This window comes from Dreissena polymorpha, chromosome 4 (assembly GCF_020536995.1).
Source record: "Dreissena polymorpha isolate Duluth1 chromosome 4, UMN_Dpol_1.0, whole genome shotgun sequence".
NCBI classification, from domain to species: domain Eukaryota; kingdom Metazoa; phylum Mollusca; class Bivalvia; order Myida; family Dreissenidae; genus Dreissena; species Dreissena polymorpha.
Genome location: NC_068358.1, coordinates 7,181,555 through 7,201,388, shown reverse-complemented (window position 1 = coordinate 7,201,388; position 19,834 = coordinate 7,181,555). Strand labels below are relative to the sequence as shown.

At 35.1% G+C, this 19,834-nt stretch overlaps 1 protein-coding gene across 1 annotated transcript in view; it reads left to right on the top strand.

Moving 5' to 3' along the window:
- Positions 1–19,146, top strand: part of LOC127877051 (aldehyde dehydrogenase, mitochondrial-like) — a 23,656-nt gene extending 4,510 nt beyond the window's left edge. Inside the window, exons 3-12 of the mRNA XM_052422654.1 lie at positions 2,186–2,326; positions 8,937–9,066; positions 9,646–9,707; positions 10,068–10,310; positions 10,958–11,060; positions 11,950–12,134; positions 13,535–13,699; positions 14,830–14,987; positions 17,617–17,731; positions 18,300–19,146. Of these exons, the coding sequence (XP_052278614.1) occupies positions 2,186–2,326; positions 8,937–9,066; positions 9,646–9,707; positions 10,068–10,310; positions 10,958–11,060; positions 11,950–12,134; positions 13,535–13,699; positions 14,830–14,987; positions 17,617–17,731; positions 18,300–18,332 (1,335 nt within the window). The 3' untranslated portion in view covers positions 18,333–19,146. The remainder of the gene's footprint in view (positions 1–2,185; positions 2,327–8,936; positions 9,067–9,645; positions 9,708–10,067; positions 10,311–10,957; positions 11,061–11,949; positions 12,135–13,534; positions 13,700–14,829; positions 14,988–17,616; positions 17,732–18,299) is intronic.
- The last annotated feature ends 688 nt before the right edge of the window (positions 19,147–19,834 follow it).

The window sequence follows — 19,834 nt, the reverse complement described above, 5'->3', positions numbered from 1 at the left end:
TGTGGAAATTGTTGGCCTGGAAATAATCCATATCTGTAAATCTGCAACAGATATTGAAATAAAACTTAATATATGTGCTCAGGGTATTTATAAACATTCACTTTCTAAGACCTATAATTTTAACAAGTTTTTTAACAGAATTATGCACCCGTTTGTTCTATGTAAAAACCAGTTGATTTTTATCATGGAATATGAAATGTGAATTAAGGTTTGTGTGCAAGAAGTACATATATCAATGTTATAACTAAAGATATTTGATTGCATCTTCACACATTTTTTGAGGATTATCGTACGAGGTTAAAACCAAGGCCTACTACTCTGACATGCAATTAAGATGTATTTGCCGCTTTTTGTCCTTCTGGGAAATGTAGCTCCTCTATTTAGCTGATATTTACACCTATCATGGAGTTGCATTTGGTGCCAGCTGGTTTTGATCAGGGTCTCTGTTGCTAGAAATATAATTATTATAAGTATACATTCAGTATAATCAGTTATCAGGATGGAGATATTGTGCTGAAATGTGGAGGGTAGGTAGGTGATCTAGTGATATCACATGCTAATATAGTGAGGGATTGTATTTGATGTTTATGTGTTCAAGGTCATTTTTACTAAAATAAAAAAAGATTTTCAGGTCAATATCTGTGGTTTTGATGGATGTAATTGTCTGTTATTTTGTTTGTTGGTAGCTTAGGATGGGACTGTACTTGGGGCCAATTTGGTCAAAGTCACTGTTACTAAAAATAAAACATTGGTTTATGCTAAAAACTTATGTCTTGAGGGAAGTTTTGTGCTGTAAGTTTATTTTTACATAGCTTAAATGCAGTCCTTGGTTTTAAAGTTTATTAACTCAGCTTAATTTCTTGGTAAAAATGTGAAATTCTAATTTTTCAGCATGGGCACATTTTTATGCCCCCAGAACTACTACAACTACTGCAAAATTAGTTAGTCCGTCTGTCTGTCCGTCCGGATTAGTTTCCGCTCAGGCAATTGTTATCAGGTCTTCACCAAACTTCATGAAAATGCGTAAGGCAATAACATCTAGATCAAGTTCGATAATCGGCAAATTGATCCAGACACTGAGTTACAGCCCTTGAATCATCGAAAAATTGCGTTTTTTCTCATTTCTGCTCAATAATTCGAGCAAATGTCCTAGGATCTTCGCCACACTTCATGAAAATGTGTAAGGTAATAAGATCTAGGTTTGATAATCAGCCAAATTGACCAAAATACTCCTGAGTTGCGGCCCTTAGATCATGGAAAAATTTAGTTTTTTCTTGTTTCAGCTCAATAACTCAAGCAATTGTCATTGGATCTTCACCAAACTTCATAAAAATGTGTAAGGCAATAAAATCTAGGTTAAGTTCGATAATCAGCCAAATTTACCCAGGCACTTCTGAGTTACGGCCCTTGAATCATCAAACAATTTTGTTTCCGCTCGAAAAATGCTCATAACTTCTATGTCTCTTCAGATGTAACCTTCATGTTTGGTATGCATGTGTATATAGACAAGGCCTTTCCATACACACACAACTTTTGACCCCTTTGACCTTGATCTTGAACTTAGGGTCCGTGTTTAGGTTTCGAAATCTGCGTTTAGGTTTCGAAAAAGCGTTTTTTGGGGGCATATGTCTTCCAATGGAGACAGCTCTTGTTTTGTTTTAATTTATAAATGTACATTTAGTTAACATAAACTACATAACTACTACATATATTCAACTTCAAAAACGTATTGAAATCCTTATAATTGTAAGGTGACTGATAAAAAAATATAAGTTGATTGATAGAAAACATACATTATGCTGTTACAGCAGAAGAATTTTCGAGAATCATGTCTTGGGACAGCTCTTGTTGATGATTGTGATTTCATCAAATTTCATCAAATCTTGTGGTCCTCATTTATACATATCTACATGGCTTATTAAAATTGTTCATTTGGGAAAAAAAGGCAAAGCTACTGGGGTCAATTGGTTTAAATATAGTCAAAATTGCAAAAAGATTTTGAAAAGCGTCAACTTTATATTTATTATTACTAAATGTCAGTGAAGTCCTTGTCAGTTTTGACTGACAGACATCCATGGTGGTTCAAGTTTACCCTGTTATGAATTCATTAAGGGGGATATAATAATCCCCTGTTATAGAAAGCCCACCTTGAAATTACATTTTCATATTCATTCTATGATTCAAGGCTGATGTTGACCTTGCGGTGAAGGCTGCACGAAATGCGTTCAAGCTGGGTTCGCCATGGCGACGTATGGATGCAGGGGAGAGGGGCTACCTCATGAACAAGGTCGCTGACCTCATCCAGAGGGACAGGAAGTACCTCGCGGTAAGTGGTTCTCTACCACATTGCTGTTAATCCATTCCTGTTAATATACCCATTTTTAGGCATGTGTAGTCCCTAAAAAAGCTAATTAATTTCAAAGACCTTTCTTTCTTAATTGAAGTTTAAGGCCTAAGTTTCCAACGCTAATATACAGATAAGCAGCAAAAAGCATAAAACCTGAACTGCCTGCGAGTTACCCACAAGCTTTCCTGGTTTTATGCTGGTTGCTTATATCGCCATTTTCATTTTGCTTCTGAGAAAGAAAGGGATACTGTTTGTTTAGCACCCAGCAATGTAAAAAATGCATGACCCATGACTGTATTGTGGATACATGTATAGTAAACTACTCAAAATTTGCTAAGGATCACTTTTTATTTTCACATTATCTTCAATTTTGTATAACGTTCATTTTAAATTGTTATTTTGCAGGTTTTGATATTTGAATGTGTGTTTTTAACCAGGTTTTCCGAAGGAAAAAACTGGTTATTAGATTGGCGAATGCGGGCGGGCGGGCTGGCTGGCTGGCTGGCTGGCGGGCTGGCGGGCGGGCGGAACAAGCTTGTCCGGGCCATAACTATGTCGTTCATTGTCAGATTTTAAAATCATTTGGCACATTTTTTCACCATCATTGGACGGTGTGTCGCGCGAAATAATTATGTCGATATCTCCAAGGTCAAGGTCACACTTTGAGTTCAAAGGTCAAAAATGGCCATAAATGAGCTTGTCCTGGTCATAACTATGTCATTCATTTTGAGATTTTAAAATAATTTGGCACATTTGTTCACCATCATGGGACGGTGTGTCGCACGAAAGAATCACGTCAATATCTCCAATGTCAAGGCCGCCACGACTAAAAATAGATTTTTTTTTAAAACAGACTTACAAAGGGGGTTAATTTTGTTTGTTCATTTCAAAAGTTCAGTTTGAGTTTTCTCCCTTTATCAGATTTTTTTTTCACAATGAAAACCTGGTTTTGTGACAATTTTGTCCCTTGTTGATTTTATTTTTATGTATTGATTTATCATTGATGCCTGACGCTGGCTGAATCTAGCTAGGGGTGAACTTCAAATAACACATACTATAAAAAGTCAGACATACATAATTTCTTTACAGATTATATTTGGTTTTTAATTTACTTTAAAATTCTCTTAAGAATGTGTTATTTAGAATGAATAACTGAGTACAATCTGATAAAAAATGATTAAGGTATTAAATTTTAGTAGTTGTTTTCTTGAACAACCGGAGCATTGTTAAATAAAAAAGAATTATGTGTTCAAAATTTGTATAATGTTCATGAGTAAGACAGAAATACCGGATTTTAAACAACAAAAAAAAATAAAATATTTCTAATTTACTAACTATCTTCTATCTCTTGAGTTAAGAAACTAGACAAGAATTGTGACTGTTTTCCCATGTACATGTATCAGCAGTTTGCTTAATTGTTCAATTATCATATTTTGGTCCACATAGCTGTTGACAGAGACGACTTAGACTATACAACTTTAATCACAGTTGCCCAGAGAATGACCCTTTAAATCATTTAATGATTGTTAGATTTACAGGAAATTGTACCAATCGTATATGTCCTTAAACTTCTTGAGATAAGTGATATCCGCAATTATAGATATACATGTATTGTACATGCTCATTTAACTTGTCAAATGTAACAAATGTGAAGATAAAATTATTCCTTTTTATTAGAGAGTTAGCTGTTATGTTAAATGTGAAGGCATTCAATATTTTGTTACTTTTAAGACAAACCCATGCTTTAAATGAGCGTCATTGTGTTATAACTGATTTAATGCGTGTGTGCATGTGTGTAAAGTGTCATCCCAAATTCGCCTGAGCAGTCTGCACAGGTTCATCAAAGGCTAACACTTAATACACATGCAAAAGCCATTAAAAATCTTAAAAAGCAAAGTCATCTTCAAGTAGTATATCAACAACGGTCTGACTATTACACAATGTAAAACTGCAAACAAAGAAAATGATATTTTCAAGGCTATATCTTGGATAACACTTTCCGCTTCTATTGAATTTTTTTTTTTAAAGGAAGTGACTTCAAAATGAAAATTCACTTCAGACAGAAAGTGTCGTCCCAGATTTTGCAATATTAGAACTTCCGGATGTAGATCTCTCCTTGGGTTATTGGGCAGTATATTTATGTTCACATATATATATGAAAATAACCAGGAAGAACTCATTTAGAATTTCTCATTAATTTAAACCAACTATTAATTTGTTCCATTTCATAAATTTCAAATTATTTTTTCTGGCTCATTCAGATTTCCAACTAACATCATATTATAGCCCTTGAAAGTTTCAGTGATCTCCATCAGGGAAGATGTTCAATTTATTGAACTTTATCAGATAGGTTGTCCAATATTTATTACACTATTGAGGTTGAAGTTTCTGCCTTAAATAAAAAAAGGTTAAGTTAATGATTTGTGAGTAAGTTTTTTTTAATGGATTTAAAAACAGATTTTTAAATCGGCCATAGCAAATAATTGTTGTTTCATGTTTTAAAGTGTTTTTGTTTAAGTTTGTGTCAACTCATAGCTTCCTAACATAATGTAATACATTGTATATTCATGATGACATATAACGTCCAGGTCAAGTGGTGAAGAAAATAATATTTTTATCCTGAAAACCCTGGTTCTAATTCCAATTTGGCCAATAATATTTATTTTTCATTTGTTTAATGTTAATTTTTTTTTCATGATGTTAATCTAGTTAACATATACCACATAATGTTATTGCTTCTTAAAGGGATCTTTTCACGCTTTGGTAAATTGACAAAATTGAAAAAAGTTGTTTCAGATTCGCAAATTTTCGTTTTAGTAATGATATTTGTGAGGAAACAGTATAACTGAACATTTACCATAGTCCAATATAGCTATTATATGTATCTTTTGACAATTTGAAAACCTAAAAATTATAAAGCGTTGCAACGCGAAACGATTGAATAATTTGGAGAGTTCTGTTGTTGTCGTTTAAATTATCGAAACCACGAAGATTGCTTATATAAGGTATAAAATACTTATTATCTGTATACTAGGCGGAATAGCCGAGAGGGCTAATGCGTTTTTACTTAAGACTTACTCCAGGACTCCGGGGGTCACTGGTTCGAGCCCTGGTACCGGCTTCTTTTTTTCCATGTTTTAATTTTATTCTTGACTTTTTACTGGAGTTTTAAGATCCAATGTTTACATTTATCAATATAAAGCATTTAATGACAAACTTCAAAATATGCCAAAATCTGTGAAAAGGCCCCTTTAATGGAGTTAAGCCTATTATGGTGAGGCATTTAATTACAACATCAAACATATGCAAACAAATTGGTGAGCAAGTCCCTTTAAAATTCAAGAAGAAATGATCAAAAATGTAATGATTTACTTTATTACCAGGCATCAGGTTTATCACTGTATTATCATTATGACAAGGTTGTTGCAAATGTTATTGTACATGTTAAAGTAAACTGCTTGATATCGTTCTATACAATTTCATGTAAATTGCAACTTGCAGTGGTAAGTGATTATATATGCTTATGATGCCATACATTGCCATTAAAAGGTTGTAAGTTATATCTCTACATGGGTAGTGTTTAAAAGATGTTCTCTTTAGGTCACAACATAATGTTTGTACCTTTGAAACACACTCAAACGTGTTTTGATATATCACCTACTTTGGCTTTATCAATTTTAAATAATTATTAAACAGTACTAACTAATTAGCTACAAGACATAATTGTAATGAATGTTAAGTTTGCATTGTTTGTTCACAGAGTAAAACAGACTGTTGACTTATTCACTGATGCATGTGACTGGGTTAGAATTTCATGACAAAAGGGTTGATCATAAATGTATGCAATGATACTTAAATTACTTAGTCTATGCCAGTTATGTCCTGATATGACATAATTGTACCGGTAAATGAATGCAGCATACATGTACATTTATTTTCCTACATGAATTGGGACAAAACACATATGTTGGTATATGACTGAAATCAAGAGACAGGATATTAATGTTTTGTATTGTATATTTCAAGTTTAATGTTCTAAATGATAAATCTGAATGACTTGCATATTTTGCTTAAATATTATATTTCTATTTTTCAAACAAACTGGTAATTACCAGATTTCAGTATTCAATGCAGAGGTGTAAACGTTTTAACCAAAATTACAAGCTTGTTACTATGATTTCTATGTTATTGGACCATAACATTAATTTAACCTTACTTATTTTTATTCGTAGATCAGTTGAAGCAGATAAAGGAACGTTTATGTTCATACTCCATTTAAAGGTGTTTTGCTAAAATGGCCAGATATGCCTGACTTAGTTCTTATCGTCCCCACTTGTGAGATCACAAGCTGAAAACATTTTTCGGCGTTTACATGTTTACTTATAGGGGGTTTGCCATTGAGCATTTGATTGAACATAAGAAAATGCTATTTTGAAAAATCAATTTTAATGGACTTTTTCAAAGAATACATGTAAATTAAATATTTATAGTAGCACAAATTTTATTTGCGCAATCAAATAATACTGGTCATTGGAGAGCATAATTTTGTATTCAACAGGGGAAGCCTTATTATGATCAGAAGCGTGGGTTGCATAGCACTATATTTTTTCTGACAATTTAGTAATTTTCTAGCCACAATAGTCCTCATGTATTTTGTGTAAATCCGTTGTACATGGGAAAATGAAACTTAATATACATCATGTCATTTTTCCTTAAGGAAAGCCTGTGCATTAAATTTAAATGCTGAATAAATACTTCATAGCACATGGGAGACAACTCACTCTGTACTTTTGGTTTAAAAAATCATAGTGCATTTTATTTCAAACGAGTTGAGTGCTGAATCACAACTTTGCAAGGGAGGCATTTCACGTTTTTAGTTGTTCTCAGAACAGCCCTAAGTGTCAGTATGGTAATAGGGTGCAGTATTCTGGAATGAAAATTGGAGACTATTATGATTACATACAATTACGTAATGAATTTTTCGCAAGTTAGCAGTCAATATAATGTTGTTTCAATGTATTATGCGCATCAACTATTTTATTTTAAACTTTCTAAACTAAATTCTCTAATTCAAATAGTTTTCATCCGATCTTTACCAAACTTGGTCAGAAGTTGTATCCAGACAATATCTAGGTCAAGTTCGAATATGGGTCATGCCGGGTCAAAAACTAGGTCACGGGGTCACTTAGTGCATTTCAAGGATTTAGCATGCTATCCGCTCTCTAATTGAAGTAGTTTTCATCTGATCTTTACTAAACTAGGTCAGAAGTTGTATCAAGACAATATCTAGGTCAAGTTCGAATATGGGTCATGCCGGGTCAAAAACTAGGTCACTGGGTCACTTAGTGCATTTCAAGGATTTAGCATGGTGTCCGCTCTCTAATTGAAGTAGTTTTCATCTGATCTTTACTAAACTTGGTAAGAAGTTGTATCAAGACAATATCTAGGTCAAGTTCGAATATGGGTCATGCCGGGTCAAAAACTAGGTCAAGGGGTCACTTAGTGCATTTCAAGGATTAAGCATGTTGTCCGCTCTCTAGTTTATGTGGCTTTCTGATTTATTTTGATATTCTAAGACTTTTTTATGCCCCCAAAGGAGGGCATTTAGTGATCCGACTGTCCGTTCGTCTGTCCGTCCGTCTGTCCATCACACTTTGCGTTTACATTTCGAAAAAATTATAACTTCTATGTCGCTTCAGATAGCAATTTCATATTTGGCATGCATGTGTATATGGACAAGGCCTTTCCATATGCACACAAATTTTGACCCCTGTGACCTTGACCTTGAACTTAGGGTCCGCATTTAGGTTCGAAATCTGCGTTTAGGATTTGAAAAAAGCTAATAACTTCTACCAAGCGTTTGCCCCAAGCACTGCCTTAAGCGGTATTCAGCAGATATTGACACATATTGTGCGAACTTAAAAGTTTTCTGCACCAGAGAAACATACAATTTTCTGACTACTTTGATCATCAAGTAAGCTGAGCTCCTATTGTTTCCTCTCTATCTCTTTTTGTCTTCACCAAAGCAATATGTTAATTCTGAAAATGTAAAAATATGAAAAAATAAAGAGGGTGATATATAGAAAACACGATAGTTATTTTTACAGCGAAAAAATATCTACAAACTGCAGCAGATGACATATGTAACAAACAACAAAATTTAAATATTGAACACCTGTTATGCAGCAAACTAATAGTTTAATAAAATGTATGCGCTGTATTTCTCAAAAACATTTACACAGTTATACTTTTATGTAGTGACAAAGTTACAGTTCTTGTTAGAAACATAAACTGTTTGTGTCTGGGATCTGCATTATAATTTGGGGAGATTCTGACTGTCATTGGAGAAGATTCTTACTATCATTAAGGAGATTCTTACAATCATTTGAGGAGATTCTTACTATCATTTGAGGAGTTTCTTACTTTCACTTGAGGAATTTCTTACTATTGTTTGAGGAGATTCTTAATATCGTTTGAGGAGATTCTTACTATCATTTGAGGAGATTCTTACTATCATTTGAGGAGATTTTTACTATCATTTGAGGAGTTTCTTTCTTTCAGTTAACCAGATAAATTGTAATTATTGTAGGAGCTAGAGACCTTGGACAATGGGAAACCCTTCAATATTGCGTACAATGTTGACCTTGAGCTAACCTTGAGGTGCTACAGGTACTACGCTGGCTGGGCAGACAAGAATCATGGAAAAACCATTCCCATCTGTAAGAGTTACCAGTGTTTTTCTTAAGCTTAAGTAATCAAGCACAATAAAGCTAAATGAAAATCTTGCAAAATGAACTTAATAATTAAAGTGACATAACAGTAAACATTATATATTGTCCAATGTACTGGTATTTTGTTAAAACTTAAGCATCCAAAAAAGTGCATTCTTAGTACATGTAACAATGTGAAACTTATTGCAAAAATTATCAGCCACATATATTGAAATGTTCCATTGGATCTGAAATTGGAAAAATACTACTTAATTAATTAGAGATTAATCATTGGTAGTATATCCACAATTAACTCGTTCCATTCCTCTCCACAAAGTTGAAAACCCTGGTTATTAGCTTGGGGTTAGGAGGGAGAAACAAAAAGAATAGTCATGGAAATGATTTTATGACCAATTACCACACAAGTATTTGGACTTTGCAGTACATCTATGAGTCTATTCTCTACAGACTAAGCTAGCCGGCCTGATTCAACGAAATCATTAGTTGTGGGTATCATCCTACTACAAAAATAACCTATCTTTGAGTGAAAAAACCTAGATCTTGTGTGCCACTTGTGTTCTGTTTCAGGGGGAGACTATTTTTGTTACACAAGACATGAACCAGTCGGAGTTTGTGGGCAGATTATCCCAGTTAGTGTTTACAATTTTATTTAGATAAATGCTTTTTAAACACAAAACAGAAACCATTCTTCTATAGGTAAATGCCAGATTTTTGACATCACCAAGAAATCTGATAAAAAGAAGTGAATCAATGAAGCTGGTATTTGCTAACAGTTATTTAGGATTAACAACTTTTTGCAATACCGGTATTCACAAACCAAAGGTTATATACTAAAACTATATAATGTAATATATAAATATATTGTAAATAACAACCATATAAATATAAAGTATAAAAATAAAAATATATTGTGGAATTATAGTTTTCCATTTTTACAATTAGCTTTAAATGACTTTCTGAGTACATGCCACTACCTCTTGTTATTTTAGTGGAATTTCCCCTTGCTGATGCAAGCATGGAAGCTGGCACCTGCCCTGTCGCTAGGCAACGTGGTCGTCATGAAGCTGGCGGAGCAGACGCCCCTGTCCGGCCTCCACATTGCCTCACTCTTCAAGGAGGCGGGGTATCCGGAGGGCGTGCTGAACGTTATCACAGGATACGGGCCGACTGCTGGTGCAGCCATTTCCAGGCACATGGACGTTGATAAAGTCGGCTTCACTGGCTCCACAGAGGTTCGCTTTGTGACTCTTGAATTGAGCCAGGTCATGCAAAAATGGGCCTTATGCAAAATGAGGCCAGCTTAGCTTAAGACCAGCCTTCACATTCGCGAATTATGGTCAGTAGCTACCATGTCTGCTATAAAGTCTTGCAATATGTTTTGGTCTCATTATCAGTCAAGGTAGCTCCCGAGCATGCTCCTCAAATGTGAAGGCTGGTCAAGAGCTGTGCAGGCCGCATATGGCATAAGACTCATTTTGGCATGATGGGGCTCTGGTTTGCAGATTTGCAAGGTTACTAATATCATATAAGATTGTTTGTACATTGAGTGTTTTACAAATGTTGACCCGAAATATCTGGGGAATATGACAAACACATAGTAAGGTTATAGTTTTAGGTACTGTTTTAAATCTGAGGTACAGTGTGAGTAATGTATCAAGAATTTAGTTCATGTTTAAGCCATGAATGTCTGTTAATTTGCACAGGATATTTTGATCTGTATTCTGTATAAGCACATTTATAAAGGTAACCCGGTTTCTTGAACTTAATTTTCATTCTTTAAACATACAGTAGTAGCTTATTTGTTAAAAAGAAATAAACTGTGAACACTTAATATCCAGATATAATCGTGCACATAATGTTTCAATGTTCATGTCCGCAGATTGGCCAGCTAGTTGCAGCTGATGCCGCAGCCTCAAACTTGAAGCGTGTGACCCTTGAGCTGGGAGGAAAGAGTCCCAACATCATCTTTGATGACTGCGACAGTGAGTTAGACAGGGCTGTTTCCTTTAAAGTTGGTTAACATTTGGCAGTATTTCTGGCAGTGGCAAAAGGTGACATGTTGGTTAAGATTGGGATTCATTCTTAGAAGTGGCAATAGTTGGTTAGTTTTAAACCTATTGGTTTTAGCTCAATTACATAGAAAGCCTAAGGCTTATATCGAAACGCTTTTGAGTCCCTTTCCTGGGACTAGAACCAATGTCTCTGGGGGAGATTTAAAGAACGCTACCACAGTTGGGATCGAATCGGTGACCTCCCGGTCGCTAGGTGGACACCATATCCACTATGCCACGACGACCTGTTGGTTAACATTGGGATATATTCTTAGCAGTGGCAAAAGATAAAATTTTGGTTAACATTTGGCAGCATTTGTGGTAATGGCATTAGTTGACATTTGGCAACATTATTTGCAGTGGCAATAGCTGACATGTTGGTTTACATTTGGCAGCATTCATGGGGGTGGCAATAGTTTACATGTTGGTTAACATTTGGCAGCCTTAGTGACAGTGGCATTGGTTTCATCAAGTTTTATAAGCAATTCAAAAGTTTTTTCTTCACACATGAAACATCAGGGAAGTATTGTTAGGCTTAAATTGAGGCTTGGTCTTTTCAAGTGTATATAAGCTATGCTCTATTAGACAACACGTTGTAAATACAGAGTATTAGAAAATGGATGAAGCTTAAATGATATTACTCTTATTGTCTTTCTTTAAGACAACTCTGATATATTTGATTAGGTTATAAAAGTCAGACAATGAAAGCGAAAAACACTCAAAACAGGAAAAGTACAAAAAAAGTATAAATATTTACCAATTTCTCTGATTAAATACCCAAACTGTTAATAGTGATGATACTTTTTTTTACTCCATACAGTTGCATTGGCAGTAGAGCAGGCCCACTTTGGCCTGTTCTTCAACATGGGCCAGTGCTGTACGGCCGCATCACGCTGCTATGTGCAGGAGAAAATCTACGATGAGTTTGTGGAGCGCAGCCGTGAACGGGCTCTCAAGAGGAGTGTGGGTAGCGGGTTTGACCCCAAAGTGGAGCAAGGGCCACAGGTAAATAGGACAAGACACTTGCGGATTTTTCACAAATAAAAAATGACTGTTGAAACTACATGTATAAACAATTAACACTGCAAACATTGTTCACATTTTAAGCAGGGCATAATAAAAAGTAGCATGTATTGCTCGTCACTTTTTATGCCACCGGATCGAATGATCGGGGGTATATTGTTTTTGGCCTGTCTGTCTGTCTGTCATTTTGTCCCAAAACTTTAACCTTGCATTAAAGTTTTGCAATAACTTTTGCAATATTGAAGATAGCAACTTGATATTTGTCATGCTTGTGTATCTCATGAAGCTGCACATTTTGAGTGGTGAAAGGTCAAGGTCATCCTTCAAGGGCAAAGTAAAAAAAATACAATCCAAGTAATAAGCTTTAAAAGGGAGATAATTTCTAAACCTGCCAAATGATATATTGACATTTTATTTCAAAGCGGCGCAATAGGGGGCATTGTGTTTCTGACAAACACATCTCTTGTTCAATTTAAAGTTCCTTTCTTAGAAGAGCTGATGACTTATATTCTATGGAGAACATATTGCATTCGTCATCCATGCCAGCAGTTAGCTTTGGTTTTGTCCATCAAAGGCATAAGCCCTGTTCATGGGAGCCTTATTTTGTCTGTTGAGTTTGATATTGATTACAATATATAGGTGTTAAACTTCATTGTTGTGTGACCTATTTTCATGGTTTTATTATTTCCTCTAATTCGTGGAATATTGCATTGTTTGATTATATTAATTAATTACTAGTTATAAAACAAGAAATGCTATTATTTCAAGTTTATGGGCTATTGATTACATTTTCAGTGGTTTATGAGTTATGTTTTGTCACCTTCTTCAGTGCTTCTTATATGAAGATGGTTCAACAAATTAACATTTTTGGATATAGATACCTTTTGCATTATCCTTAGTTGCTCAGGTTTCCAACAGATTTGATAAGTCTCGGTATTAAATTGGTGTATGGTGTGCATTTTGGCAGGCAAAAGGGCAGGTAGCATCAAACAGGTTGTTTGCAATTAAAAACTTTAGTTTGAATTTACCAATCATGATAGACCTTTGTTTATAGGAAGCTTGCACATAGACTTTGCTTGGGCGGCATTTAGGGCGCGTCAGGTCAAGGTCATAGTTACTAATGGTAGAAATGGTTTCTACTTATAATTTGATGACATTTTGTATTGAAATCTCTTGTGAAGGAATGAATCGTTCACGCACCCCTAGCTCACATAACTCTCCCCACTCTCTTGGCCTGTATTAATATCATGTAGGCATCATGAGTTACCACTAATATATTTTATCTTGTAGAACTTTTTTTTCTTGAATTAGCTTAAATATTTTTATAAAACTTAACGTTTTATGGGTGAGCACTCTAACTGCAACTCTTACATTTTTGCCAGGTGGATGAGGACCAAATGAAGAAGATCTTGGCTCTGATAAAGACAGGCAAGGACCAGGGGGCCAAGCTGGTCGCCGGGGGCAACCGTGTGGGCAAGAAGGGCTACTTTGTGGAGCCCACGGTGTTTAGTGATGTGAAGGATGACATGACCATCGCTAAAGAGGAGGTGAGATGGGCTGGTATTCATATAGCTCATAAGGAGGTGAGATGGGCTGGTATTCATATAGCTCATAAGGAGGTGAGATGGGCTGGTATTCATATAGCTCATAAGGAGGTGAGATGGGCTGGTATTCATATAGCTCATAAGGAAATCATTACCCTTTACCACTCAGATACGCATTTTGAGTCCCTAAGATAATCAAAATAAATTGAAAACCTTTGTTACTTGATTCAACTTTTAAATGCTTCATTTCAAACTCTAAGATATTGAATAGCAGCAAACAGCATACAACCTGAACAGCCTGCCAGTTGCATATAACCATTTTCCATTTTCTTCTGACAGGGAAAAGGAATGTTTAATGAAAGAAAAATCAGATTTCTTATAAAACACTATGTTTTGTCAAATATCTGATGAGAAACATGTTCTGATTCTTTACTGGAATTGCAAACATATGTGTCTTCAATTTAAATAGCCAATGGTTTAAAGAATTAATAATTTATTAAGAAATTTCCTTAAGTTTTCAAGGAGCTTTGTGCAAATGGCACTTTGTCTTTACTTTGTATCCGTCATAGAAAAATGTCATCATGCATTCCTATGAATGTTAATTGTGTGATCATATACAGCTTAAAGCTTTAACCTGGTATCATGATGAAGTTTGAAACTGGAATACATTTCTCTAACATGTCATAGGTTATTTTACCTTGTTTGTCTATATTATTTAAAAAAAGCATATGAATGAAGATTTTCCTAATAACTAATTAAGCATACATTGTGAATGAATTAAAAACCTTTGGAACACAAATCCAAGAGAGTTCAACAGTTAGTATTCTTTACATATCAAAATGTATATGAGCCAGGCTCTGGCAAAACAGGGCTTAATGCATGTGAGAAAAGTGTCATCCCAGATTAACTTATGCAGTCCACACAAGCTAATCTGCCACTTTCTGTTTAGACTTGATTTTTCCTTTTAAGATTTCTTAGAAATGGAAAAAATCATACAAACAGAATGTGTCGTCCCTGATTAGCCGATGCGTACTGGACATGCAAACCTGGTATGAAACATTAAACACATGCATTAAGCCCCGTTTTCCCAGAGCGCAACTCTTTACATATGCTTGTGCAACATTTTTTGGCAGATTTTTGGCCCGGTGATGCAGATCATCAAGTTCAAGACAGCGGAGGAGGTGATAGAGAGGTCAAACCTCAACAAGTACGGGCTAGCTGCAGGTGTGGTTACCAATGATGTCAGCAGGGCCATCAACGTCGCCAACAGTCTCCGGGCTGGCACCGTCTGGTATGTTATCATGGCATTTAACAGTATGAGGTGTGTGGAAGGAAAATTGAGGTTGCAGGGTGGTTTGCTGGCATTTGGTTGTGCAGTAAATAATTTACTCACCTGGGTGACCTGGATTCAAATAAAACTATCTAGCAAGTGGGTTTAGTTGGTGGTCACCGGATAGGTGGGTGTTCAACTTTTATTATGGTTCCATCTCAGCTCAAGACCACACCACAATTGCTTTCTGTAAAACAACTAATTAACTGAAAATTGTAACTATCATTCAAACTTTGCTTTTGGTTGACTTTTCTATAAAAAAAACACCTCAGTTCAAGAAAAGCCCAATGCACATCCCTCTGAGAGCTCTTGTTAAGTTAATGACATTGGAGTGCTGGGAAGTCCTTTTGCTCCAGACACAACAAGAAACCGTCGGAGACGGTCTTGAGGGGCATAACTTTGGACAAAATAATACGATGGATGGTTTAGCAACTTAAATATTTCAAAGGGCCATAACTCTCTAAACAAGAAACCGTCGAAGAAGCGTGATGCTCTCCAAAGGTTTTTTTGTCACAATATTGCACTATATATTCAGATAAAAGGAAACGTCTTGAGGGCACAGTAGTTGGGGGGACAAGATTTTTTTATAGAAAATTTCAAAGGGCAATAACTCTGTGAAAAATCATCCGACCAGAACCGGCTGATAATATGCACATGTCCTCTTGGTAGTGTACCTACCCATAAAATTTCATTGAATTCCGGTCAATAGTTACTGACAAGTAGCCCGGACAAAAATTGCACTATATGTACAGTTAATGGAAAATTTCAAAGGGCCATAACTCTGTGAAAAATCATCCGACCAGAACCGGCTGATAATATGCACATCTCCCTTGGTAGTGAAGCTTCCCATAAAGTTTAATTGAATTGCGGTCGTTAATTGCTGAGAAATAGCCCGGACAAAATTTTGCACGGATGGACGGACACACAAACGGACAGACGAAGCGGCGACTATATGCTCCCCCCCCTCAAAAAATTGGGGGAGCATAAAAATTATTAGATGCTTAATTCCAACGATCATTTTGTGTTTCTATGCTTATTTTTAGCTCACCTGATTGCTCAGGTGAGCTTTTCTGACCGTTCTTTGTCCGTCGTCCGTCCGTCCGTTAACATTTGCTCGTAAACACTCTAGAGGCCACATTTGTTGTCGCATCTTCATGAAACTTGGTCAGTAGCTTTGCCCCAATAAAATCTCGGCCTAGTTCGAAACTGGGTTGTGCCTGGTAAAAAACTAGGTCACTAGGTAAAAAAAAAACAACCTTGTAAACACTGAAGAAGTCACATTTTATGTTTGATCTTCATGTAACTTTGTCAAAATGTTTGTCTTAATGATTTCTTGATTGAGTTCAAAAGTGGTTCTGGTCTGTTGAAAAACATGGCCGCCAGTGGGCGGGGCAGTTTTCCTTATTTGGCTATACAGAAACCTTGTAAACACTGTAGAAGTCACAATTTTTGCCCAATCATCATGAAAGGTGGTCAAAACATTGATTTAATTTATATCTTGGACGAGTTCGAAAATGGTCCAGATCGGTGAAAAAACATTGCCGCCAGTGGGCGGGGCATTTTCTCTATATGTATATAGTGGCAGTTTTCCCAATTTGGCTATAGAGAAACCTTGTAAACACTCTAGAAGTCACAATTTTTGTCCAATCATCATGAAAGTTGGTCAAAACGTTGGTTTTATTGATATCTCGGACGAGTTGGAAAATGGTCCAGATCGGTGAAAAAACATGGCCGCCAGTGGGCGGGGCATTTTTCTTTATTATGTATATAGTGGCAGTTTTCCCTATTTGGCTATAGAGAAACCTTGTAAACACTCTAGAAGTCACAATTTTTACCCAATCATCATGAAAGTTGGTCAAAACATTGGTTTTATTCATATCTTGGACGAGTTCGAAAAAGGTCCAGATCGGTGAAAAAACATGGCTGCCAGTGGGCGGGGCATTTTTCTCTATATGTATATAGTGAAAACATGTGAACACTCTAGAAGTCACATTTTGGCCCAATTTTCATGAAATTTGGTCAGAAAATTTGTTTCTTTGATATGAGAGTTGAGTTTAAAAATGGTTCCGGTCAGTTGAATAACATGGCCGGCGGGGGGGGGGGGGGCAGTTTTCTCTATTTATATAAAAGCTTGTGAACACTCTAGAAGCCACATTTTTTGCCCAATCATCATGAAACTTGGTGAAAAGATTGGTTTTAATATATATCACATAATTAATGCCATAATTATTGCCATAAGATTGTCAAAATTTTTATTATATTATACAAAATCCTTGTAAACACAATTTTGTTTCAGATTTTATGAATCTTGGTCATAATATTTATTTTTGTAAGCAAAGTTTGATGTTTGGTAAGGGGGGTCAACTCAAAATATAGGCCACCAGGTCAAATCTTACAAAAACAAAATCACTCCATATGCCAGAGTTTTGGTTCAACAATGATGAAACTTGACCAGGATGTTTGTCTGGACAATATCTAGGTCAAGTTTGATAAAGATTGAATGAACTGACTCCTCTCAGGTGAGCGAACTACGGCCATCTTGGCCCTCTTGTTTACAATGATCTCTCTATTCGGTCTGTGTTGATTTCAGGGTGAACTGTTACGATGTGTTTGACTCTTGTTCACCGTTTGGTGGCTACAAAATGTCTGGAAACGGCCGTGAACTTGGTGAATATGGAATGGAGGCATACACAGAAGTCAAGAGTGTAAGAATACAATAATACTTGCAAATATATGGCACCTGACCCTAATTTCTAAATTTAAAAAAAGAAGCTACATTTCTTATTTCAATTATTACTATTACTTTTAAATTGGCGGTGTTGTCAAAACTTACTCCAATACATATATTTTTATGTATGTATATGTATTGTCTTTATAGGAATAAAATTCAAACAGAAATCATAAATAATAAAAAAAAAGATAAAAAATTACTTCTGATGAAGAGAAATGTTAAACAATATTGGTGAGTTTAATTTATAATCATCTATCAAAATTAGAAATGTAATCAATGTTTGAAATGCTTTTCATAGGAATATTGGGAAAATGGTCTCATAGGCCTTAAAATATGGGCTATAGGGGATAGTTCAGGATACAGAAAAGGTCCTGTACCAGAGATGAGACGACCCTGGGTGTTTTAGTGCTTGGTGCTAAGCCTCTGGTATATATCACCTCAGTTTAATGTCTCACTTGAAAGAGAATCAGTAGTAGATAAATTATGTAGTGCGGAATCAAGGTGAACAATTGTTATGATTTATAAACATATACATGTTTCAGGTGATCATCAAAGTCCCCACCAAAAACTCTTAAGGCAGTGTATAATACGAAACAGAAAATAGCAATACCTGTACAACGCAAGTTTGAGCAACATTTGTATGTGAGAACAGTGCAGGTGTTGTAGCTTGAACAGATGGACTGGACTCCTGTGAACACTGTTTGCTTAATTGTGCACTTTAAATACTGTTTTATTCATGGTTATGGATGTACATGTATATGAATATCTGGCACATTCTGTTTAATACTTTGATATTACTCTTTTGCACATCACTCAGACTAAATTATGATATAGAAAATGATATTATAATAGACTCACGTTTGTAAATGGTGCATAAATGTTAGTATCATGTTTAGTTTTCATTGTTCTGAGCAGTAAATACTGAATGTTAAATGAATGTACATGTATTGTAGTTTGTATTAAATACTGAATAACATGTTAGTTAAATACTGTGTGTGGGGTGGGGTATGTTAACATATATATTTTGAGTGACCTGCTACTTTTGAGGTAGACAATCCCATGACTTCTTATTAACTGACCAATTTGTACATTGTTTACTGTGAATTCATATTAAAGACAATTTAAGTTTGCAATAAAAAAGACTTTGTGAGCAAACATGTTTGCTCATTATTATTTGATTGTGTGGAATATGTTATAAATCTCTTATATTTTTTATAGGAAATAATTAGAAAATAACTGTCATTATATTCCATGCACTTCTGTTTTTTGTTGTATGTGTTGCAGTATTTGGTTTAGGCTCTTTTTCTTAAGTATAAAATTTTTGTGATTAAAATATAATCGCATTATGTGTGATCATAACAGATTTGTAAATAAAAATACTAATTCACATCACTATCTTTTGTTTTGTTTATAAAGCCCTAATGTAATATGGTAAACTGAAGCTTGCCACAGCAATGATGAATGTCACCCACCCCAACATTACTTGTCAAATTAGTTTGGTAGATGTTGTATTAATCATGTTATAGACATTCTAAGTACAAAAAGGAGCATAAAGTAGCAATTTTAATGCAGACAAATACAAAATATTACATGCATAACTTCATATGGTAAAATGCATACAAGTTGGAATTTCGAATGTAATAGTGTGTAGAAGTACTTCATCCAACAAGTTTGTTAAGAATAATATTGTTATAGAAAATTCTGATTTGTAATGCAACATTACCTATTTAAATAAAAGGAGAACACAATGAACATTAATTACTTCATAAACTAGGAAACACTACATGAAAGTTAAAATTTTGCATAATATTGAAGTGAAGGATTAAATATGTCTGAAAACTTTCTATCTACAAGCAGACAGACAGATGCCCATGGTGTTTTGCAGCAGGGGATATAATTATTGGTATCCACTTATAAATATTAGCAGAATACTTAAACATTGTTATGGAACAACTTGTATATGATTTAAAGACATACTTTGATTCACCTGCTATAACATCTTGAAGTTATGTCAGGGGATATTACACAGTTCAGTCCATTCTGTTGAATTACTATTGCTGTACAATTTTTGTATTAA